A 27,018-nucleotide genomic window follows, 5' to 3' on the forward strand; every position below is an offset into this window, starting at 1 on the left:
CTCCATGCTTTTCCAGGGTGGGCAGCCAAGGATCATTCACGCCTTAGAGTCTTACGTGCACTTCTTGGGTAGCACGGGAGGCCGGAACACGAAATCAGAGTTGGGGAGAGGAAAGAGAACCCCAGAGAGGACAATGACTGCAAATTGTCCCTGGACTGCCCCCGTTCTTTGGGAGTTCTGTTAGGGTTTCCCCCTCTCCTTTCTAGTCTCACTTTCTTTATTCTGAAGAGTTGGCAACAGACGGGCAAGGGAGGTCTCCCCGTTCTCATCTGGCTGCTCACCTGTGTACTGGGAGGTGGTTTTCCCACATTTCTTTTTTAAAAAGGAAGGAACTCATTCTGGGAGCGCACACCTGCAATCTTGCCTGGTGGAGCTGGAGATGTGGAAGGAGGGGGTGCTGCTCTGATAAGTGCTGGCCAGGGACGCAGACCTGCAGCAGCAGGGGCGACAATCCCAGTGACCCTCAGCAGCCACCTGGTGGGAGGAGTGTCCCCTCCTGGCCAAGTGAGAGGAACTGAGATCAGGCCTGCAGGACAGGATGGGGGAACAGGGAGAACTTTCTGCAGCTGCCTGAGTGATGTACATCTCATAAACATGCGTTCCTTCCTCTGGTGGTTTTTTTTTTTGTGAAGTATTTTTTTACGGATTGATTTGAGAGCGAGAGAGAGACATCAGTTTGTTGTTCCTCTTATCTATGCATTTGTTGCTTGATTCTTGTATGTGCCTTGACCTGGAATCAAGCCCACAATCTTAGCGTTAGCGGGACCATACTCTAGCCAACTGAGCTACCTGGCCCCGGCGGAAGGTTTTTCACATTCCAGAACATTAGCAAACATGCATGTGCTTTACATATATGGTGGCAAGTAGCAGTGCTCTGGTATTTATTGGAATAAATATATGCATATATTTGTATCTCCTCAGAAAGTTCAGCCACGTGTAGTGCAAGGGCCATGCCTCCTGCTCCTGCTTGCCGTGTGGGGATGAGTGGGATGGCCCCTGGGGCACCGCCTTCTACGGGACGCTGTCGCACCCCCAGTGCGATGAGGCCGTGCAGAAGTTCCAGTGCCTTGTGGTCACGCAGCACAGAAAGACACCCAGACGTGGGTTGCGTCTCACGCATTCTGATCCAGCTTTCACTTCTTGCAGGTGCGCACATCTTGACGGACGCAGCGGGAAGGTTGCTTTTCTTCGAGTTTAAAGAAAAGAAAGATGTCCCCGTGTCTGTAGAGATGATTTGCAGTTCAGCCCGGCTGAAGCTGAGCGAATGAGACTATGGGCTGTGCCTCCGCCAAGCATGTTGCCACTGTTCAAAATGAAGAGGAAGCCCAGAAAGGGAAGAACTACCAGAACGGAGATGTGTTTGGCGGTGAGTGCCCTTGAACCCGATCTTGGCCTGTTGATCCAGGCCTTTGACTTCCATGGGGGTGAATCCTGGTGGTGTTAACTGTGTTACAGCGTTTGGGGGATGAGGGGAAAGGAGCTGATGAGATGGGATAGAAATCAATGCAGACCTGACCCACTGGACAATTTTGTTATAATTTATATGTAGGGGACTTCGAGGAGGATCATGGGGGTTTATGCAGAAGCCAGCATTTGCATTGAGTTTCTAATAACTAGAAGGACCTACACAGGTGTGTGGGACACCTATATAAGGTGTTCTGGTAGAGAATTAGGACTGAAAACAGCGAGGTCCAAAAGTAGAGGGAGTGAGGATTTATAAATGAGAGAATGAAGTGTTTGCAGGGGAGTGTGGGGGGCATTATGTGATGATAAAATTTCAAATCCAAAAATACAAATACAAGGAATTTAAGAATCATCGTCTAGCCTCTCTGTGATGTTTCAAGCTGACTTTAGAACATCAAGCCTGAAGGTCGCACACGGCCAACCCGTGGCTGCCTATGGCCTGCCGATACCTTTTGTTCGACTTCCAGCGTATTTGACGATGTAAAGTAACATGGCCTTTGAGAATCAGGACATTTCGCATGAAACCCCAGATTTCGTTCGAAGTTCTGACGCCACCGGGTCTTCATTCCTGGAGGTAGCAGTCCGAGGGGCAGGTAGTGGTTTCCCCTTCAGTATGACTGTGGTCTTCAGGCAGCCATTGAGCTCATCACCAATGGCACAGCAAGCCCAGCGCCCTCCCTGGCCACCGCCAGCCCCTGCCTGGCCACTCCTGGGCTTTGGAGTTCATCTCATCTTAAGTGTGTTCTTCGGAAGATGAGTTCTTGCCCCGATGAATTGTTTCTGGGTGTCAGTACGAAAATCCAGTTAGTACAAGACAGTTGAAGCAGCGTCTGTTGAATTACTTTAACAACAATACCCGCTCCTTGACCTTTGCGTGGCCCGTGTGTTCCCGAAAGCACCTCTTCATCTCTTGTTCGGTGAAGAACTTTGCTGAAATGATGGTTACGTGTAAATAGCTACAGTGGCACTGTTTAGTCACTGCAAATAATTCTCTTGCACTGAGAGCCCCTAGTTTTTGATCCCTCGTAAGGGTTGCCTCCGTACCCCGGTGAGGACTGGGGAACGCTGCGGAAGGGCGAATGGCAAAGGGGACTCGTGTGCGTGGGGAGGAGGGTTTTGCTTTTGCTTTAAGAAGTACTCGCAAGTAAGAAGTAAGAAGCCTGGAGTGAATGTGCTTCTAGTGGTGACGCTATAGGATTTAGAGCTGAGAAGAGAAACCTTACATCTTCAGAAAACAAGCATCTAGATCTCACAGGTGGCGAACGCAAGGCCCGTGGGCGGAACCCGGGCCTCCACCGTGTTTTACCTGGCCTGGCACCTTGTCTCTACCCGGTGGCCGTGCCGCGCTCCTTGCCCCTAGTTGAGGAGCTTACATTTGGCCCTTTGAAGGCAACCAGGAGGCTGATGTGGCCCGTGGTGAAAATGAGTTTGACACCCCTGATAGAGTATCGAAACCAGTTTCTGGAAAGACAACTCATTGGAACTTAAACATCCGGTTGCTAATTTAGTTACAACTGTTATAGCCAAGAAGGCTTTCCATTGTCCTCAAGTATCATTTGTAGTCTTCAAATGTTATATTTAATAAAGGAGCCTTGTGCTGGGTAGCTGTTGGCTCAGATCCCAGTGGCGTTCAGCAGTGAGCACATGTCCCTTGGTCACGAGTTGTTGGTGGGTCAGCCCGAGTGGCTCTGCCCTAATGTCGCTCATCTTCCTCCTGAGACCATGAGCCAAGGGGGCATGCCCTCCTTTTGCAAAGAGTAAAAGTTCAAGCTGTACAAGATGGTACAAGTTCAAAAGTTCAAAGGGTACAAAAGTTCAAAGGGTACAAGATGCCTGCTTAAGCTTGGGCTTTGAGCTGGCATGCTGGCGCCCGTACCAGCCATCGAGTCTAGTCACATGAACAGGTTCAAAGACAAGAGGCAGGGAAGCACATCTAACCACAGTGCATTCACGGCCAGGGTGTGCCTGTGGAGAAAGGTCAAGAACAGGGGCTGACCATCCAGTCCACTCTGGGCCGGCCCAGTGTGTGGGGCCGTACGGCGTCCGGGCCGGAGCGTGCAGCTGGGGCCTCTGCTGACTTCTCTTCATCCTCCCAATACTCATATGCAAGTTTTATTCACGCCTGCATTCGTCATCTTGTTATTCTCTCTAATAAACACGGGCAGGAGCACAAGGAGGGAGAGAGCTTCGTAAACCCGTCACGAGAGGTGGTTTTTCCAGCCCTGGGGGGAGAATCATCACGGCACCGTGTGCCTGTCAGTGCCAGTACCCCGGCCATTGCCAAGTGCCAGTGTTTGAAGAGGACAAGAGCAGGTCCTGTGTGTGTCTCTCCATTGAAACCAGTTTCCAAGCAAAAGTGTACAATCCCCAAAATGGTCGCAGATGGCCGCTGATCACTTGGCCGTGTCTGAACGGGCCGCTTCTAACCATTTGGTATCTTTTGTTTCCCACGGTTTCAGTGATCTATTACCATGTACAACAAAGAACCCCCAACTCAGTGGCTTGAAGCAGCACCCATTTATTTCTTCTCATAATTCTATGGGTGGCTGGGGTTCATCTGCTCTTTTTGCCTGGGCTCCAGGCAGAGCCGCATTCGGCGTGGAGTTCAGCTGGGCTCAGCTGACCAAGAAGGCTCAGGCCTCCCTGTCCATTAGGCCTCTGTTTCCAGCTGGGCAGTCTCAGCTTTTCACATGAGTGTGTCTTCCGAAAGATAAAGTGGAAGCTGCCAGATCTCTTAAGACCCGGGCTTCAAAGTCCAAGAAAGCCACAAATCAGAAGACCCGCCCAGGGACAAGGGAACACAAAGGTTCTTCTCTTCTGTGCCGACGGGGGGGGGGGGGGGGGGGGNGGGACAAGGGAACACAAAGGTTCTTCTCTTCTGTGCCGACAGGGAGGGGGGGGGGCATCTTTGGAGACAAGTTATCCCACCCATTGAGAGAGGCAGTGAGAACTCCACGACTGGATTGTATTCCAACCTGCACAGTTGTAGCCTGCTTTCTAAACCACTCACCTCTTTTTAACTGAATAAAGGGGCCTCATTCACTTTTTAAAAGCTCAAAGTTTTTAAATGTTTGAAGACGTCATTACCACACGTCGTTGACGTGTTGACAAAGCCTGTGAAGCGTGGTACTTGGGGGTCAGCTCTGAACTACGTGTCTCTCGGCGTGTGTACACCCACGTTCCGTCTCTTCCTGTGGGTGTGAATTTCATTCTGTAGCTTCCGGGGACCTGCTGGGAAGCACTGATTAGCACTGTGTTCTTACAAATGGTCATTTCTGTTTTTATGAAGCAGTTTGGTCTCTGTGATGTTTCGGTTTATGCGGGAGCCTGACCATTCCAAGTGCGTGTGACGGAATTTGTGTAGACTGTGCCACCATCAAGGGTGAAGTGACCAATGACGAGCGTCTTGACGTCTAGATTTCATAAATCAGGAGGTTATCCAGGAGGAAGTTTAGCACTGGCATTTACCTATGGGCTTTCACTTTAAATATCGAAGCGGAAAAAGTTTCAGATCTAGAGTTTTGTGTTGCATACCGTGGTCCTTTCCGAGGCGAAATCCAGGCCAGAGGCTCATCTCCAGGTTGGAACCTCCTTCCCTGGTTGGTCAGAGCACAGGTGAAGAGTGGACGGCAGATCTGCCGAGGTCAGTCTGAGGACAGCCAAGCAGGTTGCCAAACCGGCTCTCACAAAGTAAGTGACTAGCAGGTTCAAGTGACTATCGTGACCTAGTTAAGCGAGTTCTAAGAAAAAGCAAGTGATCCTTGGATTTCTTTCAACAGTCCTTCACGCAGTCTATGGAAGTAGGTGCATAGAACACATTCAGGTCTGATTAGGGAGATGAATATTTCGAACCCGGGATCATGGTCTCTTCTGCCCCTCCTCCCCGAGAGAGGGAAGCTCTTCAGTTACATTGACATCCCTGCTTGCATGAAGGCCATGACCATTTTTCCAGGAATGTAGGCTTTTGTCTTGCAAAGGCTTTCAAGTCGAGGACTTTGTCTCTTCCAGTTCCCAGATCCTGTGACTCTGAACTTTCCTCTAACATCACTTTTCCCGCCACCGGAGTTTAGGTTGGTGGAGCCCGTAAGCCAGAATAGCGCGGGGTTCTCTTGGCGCATCTCCACGAACCCCGTCTGCAACCCAGACATGTGCCCTGACTGGGAATCGAACCGTGATCGTGTGGTTCGCAGGCCCGTGCTCAGTCCCCTGAGCTACACCAGCCAGGCTGTACTTGTTTGTTTTTAAATGTTCATTTCTTGCACCATGTCAGATTGTGTCAGATTTTTCTAAAGTACTTCTCTGTCTTGTTATTCTCCTGCTCTGGAACATTCTGTTGCATGGAGTTCTTAACCAGTAAAATCTGGTTAATGTCCAATCCTTAGTGGACATTCAGAACCTCTGAAAACGGCTCACACCCTCCTTGGCAGCCTTGTTTCGTGCTCTGTCCGTCCTGGTCCCTGTTCTTCAGCCAGACCGGACCACTCGCTCTGTGACCTCTCCACACACCTCCCGCCCTCCGGGACACCAATTAGCACCTCTGCTTGTCACGGCCCCCGTCTCCTGCCTTCATCTCTTTGAATCCTGCTTGTCCTAAACTTGCACAGAGCTTTTCTAACCCCTTCAGAAAGTTGTCTGTTTCGTACTTACTTACATATTTGGTTCCCTTTGTTTCCACGTCTGATCTTTCACTGTGTGTGTGTGAGTCACCCCTACGATGAGCTGCTTAGTCCCCTGCAGGCAGGGACCGCATTGCCCAGAGAGCACGGAGGGCTCCCAGAATGCCCGGAGCTGGAGGCAGAGAGGTTGTCAAGGGTCAGGTTGGGCCCTGACCATGCCAGTCCCCTCCCATATGACTGTGTGGCCTTAATCGGTGCTGAATCTGGCTTAAGGACTGAGAGAGTCTAATGTGTATAAAGTTTCCCTTCAGTGGAGGTGCTGAGATTATTACAGAAAATCCTTCTGGATCGGTGGTGCAAAACTGAGCGTAAGGGATTTGGCTGATTTCTCTCACTTGGGCTCCATATTGCTGTGTGACCTCCGTTCTGGTCTAGGCAATGTGACCCGAGGACATGTAACAGGGGTGTGTGTGTGTGTGTGTGTGTGTGTGTGTGTGACATTATGCCAAACTGTCACCCATCTGAAATGTTACAGGGACCAACTTCCCAGGTTACGGTGAAGACTAACTGAGAAAACTTATCAGATTCAAACTTATCAGATTCAAGATTCAGAGCAGCTGGAGGCAAAGTACTAATTCACTGTTTCTTCCTATAGCGATCTCTGAGGGTGTGAAATGAAGATTCATGCATCTGTTTGTGTTTGTGAGACAGTAACAGAGAGAAGAGGGTTTAAATCTGTGCCATTCAGTAGAGCAGCCGCTGCCCACCTGCGACGCTTACCTAAATGAGATAGAAGTGTGGAATAGACCCAGGATTCTGAGGACTTCGTATGAAGAGAAGAATATAAAATAACAGTCATCATTTTTGTGTTACATGCTGAAACGATACCACTTTGGATACATTGGGTTAAATGTAACACTATAAAAAATTAACTTCACCACTTTCTTTTTACTTACTTAATGTAACTACTAGAAACATTTAAAGTGCATACATAATTCACACTGTGCTTCTCCCGGAGAGAGCTGCTTTAAGACCCTGCTAGGGAGCGCTGGTGTTTGGCATTTCCTTTCAAGTTCCAGTTTTGGAGTTGACTTACTAGGGAGTCAAAGAGAAGAGCCCTCGACTGGAGGCCACAGCTCTCCCCTTCCGCTTTGACTCTGAAGGGAGGGAGGCGCGCCTCGCTGGGGAGCAGGGTTTGGGGGAGCAGGGTTTCGGGGGCGCAGCATCGGCAGAGAAACGGAAATTTCGAGGCGGCTCGGCGGGTGAGAAGCAAGCGAACCTGCTCATCCCTCTATGCCAATAGGTCATCGTTTTTAGCTGCCTCTAATGTAATGTTTTTTGCTCACTTAGGAAGTTTCTATGGACTTCTAAAGTTGTTATTTCCCAAAGGTCAGGGAGCAAATCTTTTCCCCTCGTTTTGTTTTCATTGAGTCCATCAAGAACCTTAAGGACAGGAGACATCTTTGATGGGTTTGTGCTGGAATTGGGTTGTCGTCCTAAACCAGCTGGAAACAAATGCGAAGTCAGGATGACTGGGGAGCCTGGCCCTGGGTTTAAGTCACTAAAGCGTCCACAATGTCTTGAGCTGAGCCCCGGAAACAGTCTTCACAACAAGAAGAGAACGAGGCGTTGGTGAAATTACAGAAGTCAGCCCACCTTGGCCCGGAGGTGCATCGTGCACTGCCGAAGGGACGGTGTCTCCGCCCAGTGTCTGACTCCGAGAAGCTGCCCCCCATACCGTAGGTCCGTTGTCTTGTTTTGGTTGCTTTCTGGGCCATCTGATAGGTACTTACTGCTTTGACGGGAGGGCGGAGACAAGCCTATATCGTGGGGGGGTGATCGTAAGTTCTCTTCTGCCAGCCAGGGTTTGCTCCAGCTCCCCCACCTCTTGTGTCGTCTTCGACGAGTAACTTACCCTCGTTAGTTTCTGAGTTTCCTCTTCTGTTGTATAATGTGGAGATAATAATGGTGCCCACCACCGGGAGCTGTGTGGAGGACCAGATGTGTTAACAATGGAAAGCACTTAGAACAATGCCTGTTTCATAATTAGCACTTGAGCATTAGCTGTAGAGCTGAGCAGATTGGTCCAGCCTCCTCGCTCGCCCCCTTGCCCACCTCAGAACATACCCTGCCCGAAGCCCCTTGGTGCGTAGCAACCTGGCTGAGCCAGAGTCAGAATGAAGTTTCTGTTTGGAAGGATCTTCTACGACAGAAAATGAAGCAAGGCTCTATGGTTTCTCTATTGAAAAAAGAAAAAAATCCAAGTGCAATTTTTTTTCTCCCTTGCCAACCGGTCTTGCGAGCCTGTACTCTTAGTGTTAGGTACAGGGAAAAGGAGAAAAGAGGACCTTTGTCACTTAATGCTCGGAGGCAGCCTGATTGCACAGCGACGGAGCCTCTGCGTTCTCAGAGACCATTGGCCGGGCCCTGTGGCTGGGCCCTTGGTGATGTCCCTTCCGTTTTGTGTCTTTGGGGGTTTCCTTTGGTTGCTCTTGCTCCTCCAGGGGCCTGTTCTTCTCTGTCGCTGCCTCGAGCCCTTCCACGGGCAGAAAATAAGGATGAACTTGGCATTGGAGAAGGCAGTGAAGATGCTGTGAGGCGCCTCCTGGCCCTCTGGCACCGTCCAGTGAGAGGCACGGAGGACAGGGGCTGCGGGCAAGGCTAGTTCTGTGCCGGGGAAGTTCTCAAAAGTGACTCGGCAACAAGAGAGGGGTTGAGAGGGTTTCTTTACCCATCACACTTCTCAGAGGTATTTTCTCCCGAGCGACATCACAGAATTCAGAAATTCAGAACAGCCGCTTCTTCCTGGAACCCCAGCTGGTGTGGCGGAAAGGACCCGTTCTGCTGTAAGTGCCCACCTGGTAGCGCCTCCCTAGCAGCACCTGTCGGGGCTCCCATCTCGTTCCCGGTCGCCGCAGAGACCTGCCTTCTGTACCTGGGGCCTTAAGTGTGGCTGTGTTTTGCTGCTGAGTTGGTACATCAAAAGCACACTGTTTGACTCCTGTTTTATAGTTGCTGAGGCCTTTTCCCACGTGCTGGTTGTTGTTTTCCCCACATCACACAAGAGGAAACAAGCCAAGAACCGTGCCAGTTCACTTACCTGAAGAAGTGGGACTGTGACCAGAACTGAGGATGCCGACTCTCTAAAAAAAATTTTTTTTAATTTTTCAGTGCCGGTTGGCATTCCATAGTGTATTAGTTTCAGGTATACAACGTACTGATTAGATGTTTGTAACATGTGATTTATGAAATGATCGCCCGAGAAGTCTCGTGCCCGTCTGACACCGAACGTAGTTATCACAGTGTCGCCGACTTCGTTCCCCGTGGAAAGTGCTGACTGTGGGCTAAGGGGCGTTTCTCTCTCTGGGATAAGGCGTCTGTCTGGGCCACCACATGCAAGGCAACCTCTGCTCAGGAGTCTTTGGGAAGTACTGGCTCACTGGCTACCCCAGTTCTTCCTCAGCTGTAAGGAGGGCGTCTGCAGACGCCTGTAGTTAAATTAGCGCTGTTTCCAGGGGGCCTGAAATTCACTGTTGTGGTAAAGGCGTGGGCCTGAGATCTGGCAAATTGGCTTCAAATCCTCACTCAGCCACTCACTAGCATGCAGTCTTGGCAAATTGCCGAGACCCTCTTTGCCTCAGTTTCCCCATCTGTATGGCTTGGGTGATACTAGTACTTACGTGCCTTCAGAGGACGGTTGTGAGACTTGCAGGTATCAATGGAGGTCAAGCCCTCAGAACAGGACTTGCCGCACGATACACAGGGTGACTGTCATTTACGAATGTCATCATCACACCAGCAGCTTTGATCACACTGGTTGAGGGGTGGGGGAAGCATAATCAATTGATGGCAAATGTGTCATTTCCTCATTTATCCACATAATACCTACCTCTTTATTTGGTAAATAATGTTCTTTCTCTGTTTTGATCTAGACCAGCCTCTGTTGTATGTAAGGTGTGCGAATATATCTTTAAATCAAAAGACTAAAGCATATGATTTATGAGCAGTAAATATATCATGCCTTATTTCTATAAAAGTGTGGTTAAAAAATGTCCCACCCTAGAAGTTAACAAATATATTTTTGTTTATCAAATACAACCCCTCCCCTTTCCGTCTCCCTCTGTGTATGTGTGTGTGGTTTGATTCAGCGTTTTCCTGCTCTCGGGTTTATCCTGTACAGCGACGATGTTTAGAGATGCTAGGGCGTTTGTTTCTTTGCGAAGCGCCGTGGAGAAGCCAAGACGCAGCAGACACAGTGACTGTAATTGGATAAACGCATCCATCACCCAGTGAAATAAAAAGATGCACAAATTTGGCACTGTTTCAATTTCCTAACTCATCTCTTCAGATTAGAGTTGTTCAGAGGAATCTGAAGATTGAACTACAAAACACGAAACTATAAAAGCACTATAAAGAAATACAGGAGTGACTTTAAAGTCTTGGGCTGCAAACTGTCTCCTCTGTAATGCTTTAGAGTCCGGTGCCATTGAAGAAAAGCTGATCAGTTTGATTACAAATTGAAATGAAAAATCTCTGAGCGGCAACCAACCAACCAACCAGCGTAGACTAACTTAAAAGACAAGCGTCAAGCTGAGAATAGTATGTGCGACACGGCCAAGGCTGACATGGCCAATACGAAGAGGCTCTTCAATCTGTCAGGAAGGAATAACATTCCCATTGGAAATTAGACGGAGTTTGTCATCAGGCAACTGAAAAGAAATTTCAAAAGGAGAATAAACATACAGAAAGGTATACAACGTAGGTATCAGATAAACCACACAGCCCCCGCAAAAAAGCAAAACAAAACGTTTTTCACCGCTCACGTTGGGAGGGGCGAGGCACCTGCCTCATGCTGTCACAGGGAGTGTGAAGCCAGGATGGTTCTCTGGGGGCCCCAAGTTGTTGTAGTTGTAGTTGTTTAGTCATATATATATATATATATATATATATATATATATATACACACACACACACACACACACACAAGCATAAATATCTGATTTATATATTTAATAAACATGTATTTACATATAAATTTAATGTATTTAATTAATATATTTATATATATTTACATATGGGTTTATAGATATAATTTAAATATATGACTAAATTATATGTAATTTTATATAACTATATTTATATTATGTTATATATTTAACTACATATTATATGCAGTATATATAAATATGATTATATATAATTCAGTCATATATATATCCATAAATGTGAATGTATAAATATACTGATTATATATTCATGCATGATGTGTAAATATATATTTTATATGCATTATATAAATGTATATTCGTAGATTATGTGTAAATTATATAATATATTCAAGTATGTTAAATATGAATATATATTTAACTTGTATTTATATATCCATATGTGTTTGATATAGACACATTATTTATATTAATATATTTAATCTACATATAGCAAATATAAAGAGTATCTTTATATATTTACATATAAATATAAATGAGTGAATTTTACATATAATTACATGTTATGTGTATTCAGTCATGCGTGTAATTACACATATACATCATATAAATGAGAACACGCCCTTTGCTTCCTCAGTACCACTGCCAGGGCGTCCTCATAAGGAGATACTTGGAAAGGCGAACCTGTGTGCTCGCCGATGGAACACACAGGGGTGGGCAAAAGTGGGCTCATAGTTGTGAGTACACGCAGCAGTTTATCCTTGTGTTCTTATTATCTATTAATTATCACATTACCTGTTATACCTCTGACCTACTTTTGCCCACCCCCGAACGTCGGAGACTGAGGCACTCTGTACTCCCTGAGGTGAGGAGAGGTCTGCAGCACGTTGTGGAGTGAAAGGTGCACAGGGCCTTTGGAAAGCACATCTCGCTTGTAGGTTGGATTTATTTAGAATGTGTGTGCAGCTCTGTACAAGGGCATCAAAGGAGCGCTGGGAAGGCTGTTCGCCAAAACTGTCAGCCATGGCAAGCTCTCTGTTGGGGACAGCTGTCACCTTTCAGGTGACTCTTAATTATTCTTTGTATTTTCCTCTATGGTTTCAACCTTTCCCAGTTAATGTGTATCACTCGGCACCACTCTTTATTTTGATAAGTATAATTTTACGTGCCCATCTTCCAAAGGCCTTCAGGTGGGCCTTCGGAGCAACGTGAAATCTGTCCCAGAGGAGAAAGCCCGACCTGTCACGGGAAGAGCCCTGGGCAACCGGGACTTGACTGACAGACATGTTCACCCAGGTAAACAGATGGAGTCAGATCTCTGGTGCTTCCCAGTTTTGCTTAAAACCTAGAGGTTTAGTTCAGTTTTGCAGGTGCATACCGACTACTGCACAGGGGCCAAGCACCCGGCTCTGAAGATGGATTAAACCTGGTCCCTGCCCTTTAGGAACTGATGATACAAGAGATGGGCATCTCAGCACAAACTGTGAGCATTGCATGATGACAGTGCATAAGGCTCTCTTATCCCAGGACAGTTGAGGTTTCAGCAGACGAAGTCTTAAAAGATGCACAGCAGATGCAGGGAGAGAGGCAGAGCCGGAGTTTCAGGCCAGGAGACGGTGGGAAGGCTCAGAGGTGCGTTGAGCAGACATGGGGAAGCTTTGCCAAGCCAGTGGGGAAATCACTTTAGAAACTCTCACATTAGGACAAGAGTCTTACATATCTGGAAAGTTTTCACTAGTTTTTTTTTTCTCAAAACACTACAAAACTCACACAGGCAGTAACGAGAATCGAAACTATGCTAGGGGTCTGGAAATTGGCTGAGCATTTAGAAAACACTGAACAGGAAGTCTGGCGGATCTGCGGCTCATTTCTTAAGCTAAATGGTCAGCCCCACCTCAGGTTAGGTCTGACCAGCCCTGAAACACTAATTCAAGGAACACAGCCTCGAATACCTGGTGAGGCTGTATTATCACTAAAGCATCCGGGAACCAGATGAGTCAGGGTATGCTGCCACACGGGAATCAGGATACGACTCTGTTATTTATTACTGCACCCTACAGTGTCCCCAGAGTAAATTCTCTAGGTGTCCTATGTCACATAGAAATCCTTCATGTGTGGTGACAGAGGAATCCCACTCTGTGGCCATAGTTACGCCTCGAGAGGCACGCAGGTTTACCTTGCTACTGCAGGTAAACCCTGAATCTTTGCCCCAATTTTTAGAGGGAGGATTGGGACACAGTGTGAGGTGACAATGGCATGTCTGTCCCCCTGGGACAGAGCAGGAGTTGGCCTGCTACTCATTCACCCACCCAGCCTTCCTGAGTGTTCTTCAGCTGTTCGGTATTTCCAGCCGAGTAGTTTGTGATCATAGATTGGTGTCGCAGTTTAATTGTGTTTCTGATAACAGCATTCTCAACAGTGAGGAAAATTGCTTCATCCAGTTAAGTACTTCTGAGATAGTAATTCTGTCAATGCTTTTTTTGACAGAAAAAAAAGACGGAGGGGTTTGAGAGAGAGAGAGAGAGAGAAAGCATCAATTTGTTGTTCCATTTTTCATGTATTCAATGGTTGCTTCTTGTTATGTGCCCTGGCTGGGGATCGAACCTCTAGCCTTGGTGCATCAGGACTAGGTTCTAACCAACTGAGCCACACCGGCCAGGGCCTCGGTCAGTGGTTGTTGATGGACCAGTTACAAGGGGAGGAGTATTTCAGCTGATCATAAACAATTGCTCGTAAACAGGCGCGCATGCTTGTGGGTCCTGGAGACAAAAGAAACAGAGTCAGGTGACCCGCCCACAAAGAGTTTACTCAACTTCAGAAAAAAACACCATTTACCCACAGGAAATAAATTGGTGAGAAATAGATACTTGAAAACCTGAAACCAAGTGTTGCCTTGAGTGTCGGCACAGGATGCCCACGAGGACCACGGCCGTGGGAAGAATCGGTGGGGCCTGCTCCAGGGGCAGAGCGGTCAAATCTGATGAAAAAATAAAGACGCCTCCTTCTCAGGGGAAAATCTAGCTCCTCTGCAGGAAATCACTATTATTTTATGATTGTCGACTCCTTGGAGATAATACTTACAATTGAATCACACATCACCATTGCCTAATGTATGGTAGCGCCCAGTACATACGTTGTTTGGTAGTAGTGAACCAATATTAATGATAATGACCCGGTTCTGTTATGCCCAGTTATAGGTGAGAGAGTGGAGGCTGTGAGAAGTGAGTAACTTGCTTGAGTTCATCCAGGTAGCATGTTCCCTTAGAGCCTGTTTATTTACCTGTTCACTGTGTCTGATTTCAGACTTTCAGTGAACAGATTGGGAGCCTTAGAAAGAGGAGGCCCCTATTGGGCCTAATAAGGATTTTTCAAATGAACAAGGTGCAGCTCCCGTGGTCCAGGAACTTTCCGTGTAGAGGGCGAGCAAAGCGTCAGATCGCCTACCACTTCCCTTCTCAGCCAGGTTGGCCATTCGGCAAGTTCTAGTGTATCGAGCATTGCTGCACGCAGGGCCTGTTGGCTTGGCCGGAACCCTGTGCCCGGATGACAGCCCTCTGGGCCATGCCTCTCAGTGGCACCTTCACTGCTGTGACTCATCCGTAGCAGTGAACTCCAGGGCTCGGAAGGAAGAGCAGACGCATGTTACGGGCCGTGTTTCACAATGAGTTTCCCTTGGTTCATGCCGACAAACAGTCACAAGTTTTGGTAGGAAGACGCCCCCTGCTTCGTACTCAGTTCCTGAGCCTGCTCCTGTTGACTGAGGTCTGGGGGACCTATTTCTGAGCCAAAGGAAAGTCAGGCCTGTGTTTTAGAGGCTGGGAATTCATCTGCATGTCCGACTCTGTCTGGCTCTGCAGTTCCATGGGCCAAATGAAAAGCGAAATGTATCGCATGGTTGATCCAGCATTCTCTAGACTTTGGGGATAGGAAGACGACCACGTTTCCAACAGTCGGGGCTTCGTTTCCTTGTTTGGGTGTGTCCGCTTGTTCACTTCATTGTGTTACAGTGACGGGATTAAATGGAACCGTCTGGTTACGAACCGTGTGCACGTGGAGTGCCTCCATTGACCCCAGGACAGTGTGTACTTGACGTGCACTCACATGGACTGCCCCGAAGCCTCTCGGTGTTCCCCAGGCGAGACGAGGGATGGGTGGGTGCTGCCGATTCATCGCTGCGGGCGGCACCGGTGACCCGCAAGCCTTTGTGCTCCTTTGGGATTCTTCGCATGTTCCAACTTCTCCTCCTCTAAAGGAAGTTTTCAAAAAAAATTAAATTAAAAAAATTTTGGAAGCACCCTAGGATGAACATCCCTCTTAAAAGAGAATAATCTTAGAATACTTTCTAAAAAGAGTTTACTCGTTTGTTTAGTACTTTTTATGTGTCAGGCATCATTTCAGGTGTTTGGCTATGGATGGATTTATTTAATCCTATAATACCTTAGGAATCTCTTAGTTTAGTCCCCAAATGTGTACATTTAACCACTATGCCTTTCTCCCTTCTCTTCAGGGTTATTTCTTAACTTAAAGTTATTTAAGTTATTTCTTAACTTAAAGCCACTGCCGGCCTGGGTCACAACATATGAAAAGCCAGCTGGGTTATAACATATGAAAAGCACTGTGGTCAAGATCCTAGCTTAGTAAAAGAATGTTCTGTATTTTCATGTCCTTGTTGCCCCCTTGGAGATATTAGCAGAAGTAGCCATTAGGAATGGTTACCAATAACCAAGTTCTTATGCTCTTCCCCCACCCCCACCTCTCAACGCTGACTTCACCACCGTAGATCACTGTTGACAGTGAACTTCCTGGCTCTGAGGGAGGTGCTCACTTTGCCAACTTGTGGCATGCTCGGTCAAGGAACAGGTTTTATTTACCTGTTTTCAGCCCAATACGTTGCTTAAGATTTGAGAACAAACAGAAAGGTAGGAAATAACCATGAGGTCATTCCCCATTTTACATTTATTTTTAGCCACTGGGCCTTGTCTTGCTCTTCATTGCAAAACATAACAAGAAGAAGTCAGCAGGGCCATGTAGGTGGGGACTGTCCCCTTATTCATGTTAAATCGAGCTGTCCTCATCCTTTGTGACTTGAGTCTCAATCTCTCGGTTCTTCTCCAATTTTCTGCTATAATTCTTTGCATAAGTAACTTCCCTTCAAGATCACAGGGGGCTACATAGTGTGTAAGGTTTTTTAAAAACACATAGAAACAAATGGCTGTAGCCTAGTAGTCCCAGTCTACAAGGAAGGCACAGGCTTAGTGGCCGGAGATCTTGGGGCCTCCTGGAATCCGCCACAAGGTAACTGAGACTGGTGAGCCTCGGTTGCTGCGTCTGGGCAGTGAGTGGACTCAGCGTTGGTGATGCCTCCGGGAAAGTGGGGCATCAGAGGTTCCGCTTTGATCCCCACTCCGTGGACAGCTCATTCAATGCCCTGTTCTCCATTTCTCTGCAGCCACTGAAAAGATTCTATATGATGCGGTTTTGATTTTTTTAGAGAAACAATGGTGGTGGTAGTGCTCAGTAATTAACAGCTTTCTGGGCCAGAGTTGGCTAAGGTGTTGACTGCTTCATAATGTAATTTTTTTCTTCTAAAAAATTAAAAAGAAGTATTACCAGTATCTTCCGGAGCTAGAAGGTGAGCAAGTTGGAAGTGTGTGGCGCCCTGTCCCCGCTTCTGTCTTGTCTGGCCAGGTGTTTATCTTTCCTCCACTGATGCCTGTTTGTGCAGCTTCTAGTCGGGGAGCGGATCAGGGTGCTGATGTTCCGCTTCACAGTGTGGTTAACAGTAGTGGTAGAGTGCATTGGTTCTATTAGTCAAAAGGGCTAATGAATTGTATAGTAGAAGGTAATTTTAAACAAAGTCTATAGACAAAAAGAGAACATTTAAATTCCCAGCTTAACGACTTGGTCAAGAACTACTGTCCTGTAATCTGGTCACTTTCCAGGTGGGATTTTGTTTATTAATATATATAGCGATACTGCGCTGGTCCAGCCAGACTATAAAAGGGCAAGAGAAAGTCAAAACTTACAGGAAGTCAAATTTTTTAAAGATTTTATTTATTTATCTTTAGAGGGGAAGGGAAGGAGAGGAGAGAAGTATCAATGTACAGTTGCCTCTTGTGAGTCCCCTGCTGGGAACTGGCCTGCAACCCAGGCATGTGCCCTGACTGGGAATCGAACCTCGATCCTGTGGTTTGCAGGCCCGCGCTCAATCCACTGAGCTACACCAGCCAGAGCTTCAAATTTTAAAAGGTGGCAGAGATAATAGTCTTATGGTTGTAATATTTAATGCATATATAAATAACACTCTGCTAACATATATAATTACCAACAGACTATTCAGCTGTGTGTAAAAATGGCCCTGGGTGGCATTTTCAAAGGTTGCATAGGTGAAGTTTCTTAGATAGAAGGGCCCTTGCTGGGGAAGGGAGAGTTGGTGGGTAGGGAGGAAGGCCTCGGGACATGGGTGTGTGCAGCCCACTGCCTCGAAGGTGATTCAAGTCCATGTTCGTTATGATGTAAATGGATATGTATTTACATCTTTACTTTAAATGTATTCCCAGAGGCTCTGGGCATGGCCCTGAAGAATGGAAGGTATAAGATTAAGGGTGAAGTGAATATGCGTGGCGCGAAAGGCGGCAACCTATGAAACTAATGAATACTTTTAAATTGTGATGCAAATCCAGACCGGGACAGGTGTCCCTTTAGATGTCGCTTTGTTTCCATCCTGAAAACCCCACTGGGGACCAGCTGAGTTGCGTTTGCCGTCCCTCCTAGCTGCAGGTGCCCGTGTTTCCCTGTGTAAATGTCACTGTCCATTTTGACCCACGACCAAGGCAGAAATGGTGAAACTGTATATGAAATAGGAGTTTATTGTTAATGTTGCACCCAGCATGTTGGCATTTACTGTGTCCGCTGTTTAACACACATTTTTTTTGTCATTAATCTTTTACTTCCCGTTGCCTTCTTTCACTCCCGGAATGCTTCTTTATTTTCAAAATGTGTGGATTTTGAGTTTGGACCACGGCGTTTCTCCTTTGTTCTTGCCTTATTTCCCCTAATGCAGTTATTAAGTTGCCAAGTGTTCACATTGAAAGAACAACATGTTTTTAGCTCCAATAGAACTCTGAAAAATTGCGATTGTTCATTCAAGAAATATTTATTGAGCAACCGTTAAACAGGCCTCTGTTAGGGGATGTGACATGTGATCAGGCAATTGGCTGCCCTCGTTTTGCTGACACCCTAGGAAGTGACGCAGAGAGATGTATGATCCACTGTTGGGTGGGGATGAGCCAGGAGAAAAATTAAAAAGGGGAAGCCCTGGCTGGCGTAGCTCAGTGGATTGAGCACGGGCCTGCGAACCAGACGATCGCAGTTCAATTCCCGGTCAGGGCACATGCCTGGGTTGCAGGCCGGTTCCTTGCAGGCTAACTACCAGCAGGGGATGCACAAAAGGCAACCATACATTGATGTTTCTCTCCCTCTCTCCTTCCCCTCTAAAGATAAATAAATAAATAAATAAATAAATAAATAAATAAATAAATAAATAAAAAGGGGAGAGAGGGTGACGGGTGACTCTTTTAGGCTCATAGGTCTGAGACGATCCATCCGAGTAGCGGATCTTTTTGAGTAGAAGAAAGAGAGGCAGCAAGCCTTGAGAATCCCCCGGAGCAGTGTCTCAGAGTAGCATCAGGGCCCCGTTCCTGAGGGAGGCGGCCAGGAGGGCCCTGGATAAAGCCTGAGGCCCTCAAGCCAGCACAGGGGTGGGTGGCAGACTCAGAGGGCGTCCTGGGCTGGAGTGAGGCCTGGAGAGGGTTTGAGGAGTGGAAGAAGGATGCCGTCTGACTCTGGTGCTCAGTTCCAAGGCTTGCTCCAGCTGCTCTGGGGGGAACAGACTGTAAGAGGCAGGTGTGCAAGAAGGTGCCTGAGGCCGGTTCAGGCTAGGAAGGACGGTGGTCTGGACTAGGGAGATATCAGTGGAGGTAGTGAGCCATGGTTAGTTTGAGGATGTATTGGGGGAGCCTTTAAACGCAAGCTTCATTGTCCATGGGGTTTTGACTAGGGAGTGGGAATGGGAGGTGACATTTTGTACCAATAAGAAGCTCTTCCTCTTTGGCCATTCACAAGATATGAGGTTTTCAAGTTCTGAAGCAGCGACCATGTTCTCAGCCTCGGCCACGTGGGGTGGAACATGACACTATTGTTTCAGGAAAACTACAGACTTTCCCAGGATAGGGCTGGGAAGATTCATAAGACAACGGGAGGAAAAATGGGATGACTGTAACAACATACACCATAAAATTATAATTTTAAAAGAATAAAAATTATAAAATAATCAAGAAAGAAAAGTAAAAAATGGACCAAATTGAGGCTTACATTTATATTACTAAAATTCAATCATACCTACAAGCAAGACTAATAAGATCAGAATTCTACATCCATGACTTTTGACCTTTTTTTTTTAACCTTGAGGCAAATTCCTTGGTTGCCGGCTACTTCACAAACGGCATGCAGCTCAGTTCCCCCGTGGGTTCCAGCGCTGGCTGTACCGAGGCCCAGGGCCCGGCCCAGGTGGACAGAATCACTCAGGGCCCCCAAACTTCCTGGCCTCTCAGAAACTTCACGCACCCTGAGTGTGAAGGGATCTTGAGACATGACTCGCTTTTTCATTTTTCACAAGTTGGTTGGAGGCCAAGGGTGCCTGAGTCTCACCTCCCTTCCCTACAAGCCCTCCCTCTCCCCTCACCTGGCTCTTCCCGTCCCTCCAACACCCTGCATGCGCTGCTTCACCCGTGGGCCAGGTCATGTGTTCAACTTGAAACCCTTTGCACTCTGAGATTTTATCTAACTCAGCCCCCAAGCACAAGCAGCAGCTCAGAAAAGCAGGCCCCACTTGCAGGAGAGCGGCACTTTTTCAAGGGATGTGCTAAGTAAGGTACTGAGGGCGCCTGTGTGCCTCAGTGTGAGCTGTCTTCCCAAACTCGCCTTTGGCCTATTTAGCTAGACTTGTGCAGGCCTTTCATACGTTGCTATATGTTTAAGTCATCCAAAGACTCAGAAATTACAGTTCTTCTTTTTTCACTGCTTTTTTTAATATTTTACATTGTTTAAATTTAAAGTATACAATATGGTGATTTAACATACTCACACATTGCAAAATGCTTACCCTAAAAGGGTTAGTTAGCACATCCATCACCTCACATAGGTCCCTTTCTTTGTGGTGAGAACTTCAAAACCTGCATTCTTAGCATCTTTCAAGTGTACAACAATTGTAGCCGCCACACTGTACATCGGGTCTCCAGAACAGGGGCAGCTCATGCCTGGAAGTTCGCGTACCCTTTGGTCACCATCTCCTGGTTTCTCCCATCCCTCGGCCCATGGAAATCACCATTGTACTGTTTCTGTGAGTTCGGCTTCTTCGGTTTCCCCATGTAAGTGAGATCTCTCAGCATTTATCTTTGTTGGACTTATTTCACTTAGCACAATGCTGTGGGGATGTATCCACGTCTGTTATCAATGGCAGGATTTCCTCCTTTCTCGTGACTGAATAATATTCCAGTATATATTTGAATATGGATCATATTTTTATGTATTTCTCCATTTAGGTGGTTTCCATACCTTGGCTATTGTGAATGATACTGCAATGTCCATGGGGGTGCAAATATCTCTTCAAGATAGTGACTTTACTTCCTTTGAATAAATGCCCAGAAAAAGGACCGCTGAGTCATACGGTGGCTCTATTTTTAATTTTTTGATGACCCTCCATCCTGTTTTCCATAGTGGCTGTGCCAGTTTGCATTCCCACCAACAGTGCCCAAGGGTTCTGTTTTCTCACATCCTTGCCAACACTTCCTGACTCCTACCTTGTGGACGACAGACATTCTAACAGGTGCCAGGTGATACAACAGTTCCTTTTTGCTACTCCGCATCCCTCTCAAGGAAGCAAAGTGGAACGTTATCTTCGAGAATATTGGAGATCCTAATTTGCATTTAAATAGCTCACATGCAGGTGGTGGCTGAGGTCCCTCAGGACACCCCTCCATCAGCTCTGTGTCCTCAGGCTCTCACGACAGAGCCGACCCCGGAATTACTATGCCATCCAGTTTGGATGATGGGGATTTAATTGAACTGCTCCGACGCCCTTAGGAATGAATGACTCTGTCTCCCCTCCCCAGAAGATGAATATTCACAACTGCTACCGTTGTTTATAAACAAACGGAGCTGCATGTGTCACTGAAATAGTCTAGTTCCAACCAACCAGGTGGAATTCAATGGTTTGTGTTTCCCCCTCACCCAGGGGCATTTTTTCATGTTTTTTTTTTTAGATAGGGAGGAAGGGGGCGGGAAAGAGAGAGAGAGAGAAAAAACATCAGTGTGAGAGAGAAACATCAACTGGTTGCCTTCTGGAATGCTCCCCAACCAGGGATCAAACCCACAACCAGGGTGTGAGCCCTGACCGGGAATCGAACCCACCACCTTTTAGTCCACGGGACGATACTCCAACCAACTGAGCCACACTGGCCAGGGTGGAAGAGAGTGTGCTTTTATCTACTGTGTCACTCACTGTTAAGCTCTCCCAGGTATATTCTTCCTAAAGAGCCGTTATTTGCCTCCATGGGAACACACTTCAGTCTCCAAAGGGAAATCACTTGGTGATTCACAGCAACCGGAAATGATCTCTTGTTCTACGTGAAGGATGCTCCCGAGAGAAGAGGCACTGACTTGTCCGAGGAGAGAAAGGAGTGAGAGCCGTCTGCCTCACTCGCATCGTGTGTGAGCCCTCTCCAAGCAGCCCATCGCCTTCCTTCTGAACACGAGCGTCTCTCATGAGATCTGCAGGGAAAGTCAAATCGTGAATATTTTTCATAAGTGGAGAAGCTACACCGTTTTATCACAAATTGTATTTCCGCTGTGTTTTTCCCTTTTCAAAATTCCGTGCTGATGCTTATAAACTCGGGGATCCCTTTAACTTGACAATGACCCCACCCAGTTTTTCCTGTCCTTGTGCGAGGTACAACCCAGGTCAAGTCAGGCCCTGGAAGCCAGCTTCGATCCGGAGACATGTTCATAAGAAACAAGAAAAATCACTGACAAGCAATTTGCATTTTCACTGACGAGCATCGAAGGACCCCAGAGAGGCATGCTGGTTCTGCAGCCGCCTGAAATGCGCTCCCGTGAATCCCTCGCTGTCTGCCAGCCTGGTGACCTTCCATCTGTCTTTCCCTTGACTACCTCAGAAACCTCCCCCTTTCTCTAATCTTCCGCAAGACTTCCCCTCCATCCCTGTCCACTTCGGGTTTTCTGCTTCAGGCTATAACTATTCTCTTCTCGTTCGCTCTGCTCTTTCCAAAGAGCCCAGGCGCATCGGGCCTGATGGTGAGGTGCCTCGGGGATGGGAGGGCCGATGGTTTGCTAGGAGGCTCTAGGGCTAAATGCTTTTCTCTGTCCTGGTTATTATCCGAGACTCTTCTCCTTCACAGGAAACCATTTAAGTCAGAACCCAATTGAAGGAATTAAATCAGATGGACATTACAGTAAAATGTACTTCAGACACACACACACACCACTGGCCAAATTGTTTGCTGTTTGTGATGACTCTGTGGCAACCACATTAAGTGGGGAAGAGTTTCTGGAACAGTCATACATTTTCCTAATCCTGACCGACCAGCCTTCAGATTCACGACTATTGATCGAGGATGGCAGTGAAGAACTGACTGCAAATGAATCAGCAGAAATGTATGGCCGGTCCTAGAAAAACAACCCACATTTCAGGCCCTCTTGATGGTGGTGGAGTTTTATCGATCTTATGTGCAAAGAAGGGTGTGTGAGACACTTAGTGTCTTTTCCTACGTGCTGCTACGTCTTCTAGTTTACTCTGAAAAGACTATCATGTTACGTGTTTATTTTAGATTCTATTTTATAATGTCTTGACCTGAAAAGGTTTATCTTAAGGGGGACATTCATTCAGGGAGAGGATACATGTTGTGATAACCTGTGACAGGTCTGTAATGGAAATCAGGGCACAAAGGTAATTTTTATCAGAAATTCACTTTCTAGCACACGTGTGGGAAACTCGAACAAGAGCCTGGAGTCTGAGTCCAACTGCCTGGGTTCAAGACCTGGGCCCAGACCGATTTGCTCGGTGCTGCAGCTACGTAGGTGAATGCTCTGTGCCTCAGTTTCCTCATCTGTAGGATGGAAACATGAATGGTTATACTTCCCAGAGTAAGTGGGTGGTTGTATGTTAGGCTTTCAGAATGGGATCCAGAACATTAGCAGGCTCTCTTTCTTCCTCTTCTTCCTCCCCTTCATCTTCCTTCTCATTTCAATGAAGGAAGAGATCTTTGATTTATTGCTTGGTCTTAATGCTAAGATCATATGAGGTTATGAAAATTATATCAAAGTTACAGTAGGCATAGCAGAGGCCTTAAAATGAAGTTTTCTTCTAAAATAATAAGTTTGGTAAAGGCCTTGCAATAATTACTGTACATTGGAGAGAACCCAGTTTTCCTTTATCAGAGGAAGCAGTGGTCAAGTAGCCATGGGGGTGAAAGGTTCACCGCATGTGCTGGGGTATCACATCATTTCCTAGTTTGAACCCAGCGACGGTGTCTTCCACAGACCAAAGGCTCCGGTGACCTGGCCAGGAAGGGTCTGATACCTTCTCTGCTGTTACCCATGAAAGTTGGGCATCTTTATAACTTTTATACATATCTCTGTGATACAGAAATTTGTCCAAATCCTTTTTTAACTCATTCATACTTTAAACCTGTATCATCTCCCCAAAACTCTCTTCCCTGGAATCGAACCAGCCTGGGTTTGGGCTCATCGCTCTCCCTTGGCCAGCCTGTCGAAGACTAACCTCTACGGCGGTAGAAGGGGGCTTGTAATACTGGCTGACAATGAGGATTAAATCAAAGCAAGGGGGAGGACACACCATTGGGAGGCTTTCGTCTTAAGTGATTATTAAGGTTATTAAAGATATTAATGAGCGGGCCTTTATCTTGGTTGTTAGGGATAACAGGAACCCCACTGAGAGTAGCAGAGAGGACTGAGCTGGTCCCCAGCTTCTTGGGTGTCCCAGTGGACAGCTCTGTGATGGGTAGGGAGCCCACAGTCTTGGACAGTCTGACTGGGGCTCTGGAGAGACTGGATAAACTGCTGTCAGAATAACACACACCCTCCCTTGCTGGGTGAGGCTCTGCCGCCTCCTCGGCCACTCCTGCCATGTCTTGGCTGGGAACGATTACCGCATGGCCTAGAATTAAACCCCCTCCCCACAGAAAGCCCTGGGGTCAGCATGTGCTTTCCTGCAGGAATCCAGGCTGGGTTTGGATCAGGCTGTACGTCTTCGGTCAGAGCTTGTCAGAGATGAATGTTGGGGGCCCTTAAATGACTGGATAATGGTCCCCTGGTCACTGAATAATGAACCCCAAATGAATGAAGGAAATGTGTTGTCTGGCCTCTGAAATGATTAAATGATTCAAGAATGGGGCCTGCAGGGGTCCAGTCTTAATTATTAAATGTGCTTAGTGAGAGGAGCTTTATCACCCTCTCTGTCTTTGCAGCCATGTCACCTCTCATCTTGTCCTCTTCAGATACGTGGACAAGGCCCTAGAGTGCAAAGAGACCATAGCACCCTGTGCACAGTCATCTCAGCTCACTGCGTTCGCTTAGAGAGCCCTGTCCCCTCCCTCCAGGGCACCCAGCTGCGAGGTTGAGAAACCAGATCCAGAAGAGAAGTCCCCTCTAGAGCCGGCACTCCAACCCATGTGATTCACTGCTGCGGAGGGGGAAGGGGCTGCGATCACGTTCAATGGCATTTCCTTGGCCCCTAGGACAGACCACACGTCCTCTGTGTCTTCTCGCTCTGGCCCTTTCCATGTTTCATTTGTATGTTCTTCCTCTCCTTCCTCCAGCTGAGGATCTGGTCCGTCTCAGGATGTACATTCCGCCTTTGCTGCGCCTTCTTTCCGAGAGAGGCAGAAAGCCTTGGAGTGAGGTGGGCGGGGTCTCTTCCCAGTTCCAAACGGTTGAGAGTCATTAGCGGGACATGAAGGGATTGGCCCCCGGTGCCATGCCAGCATCTGTTATCAGTGAAGGTGTCTGAATCTGTAGGAGCTGAAGGGTGGGGGAGAGCAGAAGACAACTAAGGGGTAGGGCTGTGGCGAAAAGCAGCATCACAGCCCTCAACCTCTCCCCCGACCGAAGACGAAGATGTTACCCCTCAAAGGACAAAGCAGCGGGACTTTCAAAGCCAGAGTGATTTTCTGCGATTAAAAGGTTAAATTTTGAACCAAGCTACAGATACTATTCTGTATTCGTGACATGTATTATCTATGATGTTCGCAGTCACATAAATATTATTGTAATTAGTTTTATATTTATGTAGAAACTCGCGGCTTATGCAAAGCCTTCACTGGAGTCAAGCAAATGGTTAAAGCTGCCCTAACGAGCTATAAACACTTTGTGATGCCACTGAATTCAAGGCTTCAGCTAACACGTGGGCCTGCTTGCCATGGCTCAGCCATCTTTGAACTTAACATTGGCCCAGCGATGTTCCACATGAGGGTCTAGAAACATAAAATTTCTTAGAGAATTCAGTTTTAGCTTAAGCTTGGAGCCGTTTATAGTTAGTTTAAATTGACTCATGTGAAAGCGATAACTTGGAGTTTTTGGCAAGTTTTAGTGAAAACCTTAGGAATTTGGAGGCGAAGAGATACTTTAGCCTAGAGAGAGTAAAAAAAAAAAAGATTTCATAAAGAAACTGAGACTTGGGCTAGGACAATCTTTGAGTGAACAGAGAGATGCGGAGGAAATTCCTAATGGGGAATAATACGAATTTTAGTTCAAAGCCTAAATACAGTGCCGCCAAGAACTTCACACTGAGGACGTCCACAGACCAAGGGGAACTTGAATTGGGCAGTTTCACACCTATGTACTTGTATGCAAAAAGGCAAAGAATGGTATTGGTATTTTTTTTCTTAGAGATCTTTTTCTTCTTTGGAAAACCGAGCAGGTGAAAAAGACAAAACAAACCAACCCCAAGACAAAAAAAGACTGAAAAGGACCGAAGCGCTCATTAGGGGAAATGTTTATTTACCTGTGAACTAAGGTCAGCACGTACGCTCTTTTTAAAAAGGCTTTATTTAACACCTTCTGCGTGCCAGACACTTTGAGTGAAAAAGAAGGCGCCCAGAAAGCACGCGTAGCGGACTGCCTCTCATGAGCCCTGAGAAAGACCCAGGCTTAGTACCCAGCGGAGGTCCAGGGCATGTTTGTCGAATGAGTAAACGAACGGAGGCACGAACAGCTGATGAGGTGGACAGAGAGCTCCGAAGGCTCCTTTTTCTTAATGCAGTCGCCTCATCTGTCCAGGTTTGCTTTCTAGTCCCAGAGGCCTGCCTCTGTGCTTCCAGAAAAAGGCTTTCCTTCCAGTCACTTTCTGTGGAGCGGTCTCCCCCCTTCCTGCTCTGAGACAGTCATTCTGCCTATTCCACGCGGGAGCTTTACCTATTCATTCTTGTGCCCTCACCGGGAGGCTGTGAGCTGATGGCAATAACAGTGTAAAGATATATATGTATACACACACACACACACACACACACACACACACACATATATATATATATCTCCACATATATACACACACATATATAGATATATATACAAAGAGAGAGAAAGAGAGAAGCATTAAGGGAGACCCCTGGTCTCACTTAAACAATGTTTTATGTTTTGTTTTTCCAAACATAAACATTATTTATTATGATTTTAAACTTATTTGCTATATTTCACTGATGTAATATAGGCATACAGTCCAAGAAAATACTAAAGGCTTACTGTGGACAATAACCCCTTGTCTCACTTCCTCTCTCTCCTCATTTGTCAACACAGCGAAGTCGCAATTTTTGGTTGAAGTCATTATTGATGTTTACATTATATTTCGGATTTTTATGCCTTGATGGATTTTGTGCATTAAGAATAGAGTTCGCTAA

At 46.8% G+C, this 27,018-nt stretch overlaps 1 protein-coding gene across 1 annotated transcript in view; it reads left to right on the forward strand.

The window, feature by feature from the left end:
• The first annotated feature begins 1,146 nt into the window (after window positions 1-1,146).
• The window catches only part of CUNH1orf21 (chromosome unknown C1orf21 homolog), a 116,173-nt gene continuing 90,301 nt past the window's right edge, over window positions 1,147-27,018 (forward strand). Inside the window, exon 1 of the mRNA XM_037034871.1 lies at window positions 1,147-1,366. Coding sequence (XP_036890766.1) covers window positions 1,273-1,366 — 94 coding nt within the window. The 5' untranslated portion in view covers window positions 1,147-1,272. The remainder of the gene's footprint in view (window positions 1,367-27,018) is intronic.

Source organism: Sturnira hondurensis, unplaced genomic scaffold (genome assembly GCF_014824575.4).
Source record: "Sturnira hondurensis isolate 20B ecotype Veracruz unplaced genomic scaffold, ASM1482457v3 Scaffold0022215, whole genome shotgun sequence".
Classification (NCBI taxonomy): domain Eukaryota; kingdom Metazoa; phylum Chordata; class Mammalia; order Chiroptera; family Phyllostomidae; genus Sturnira; species Sturnira hondurensis.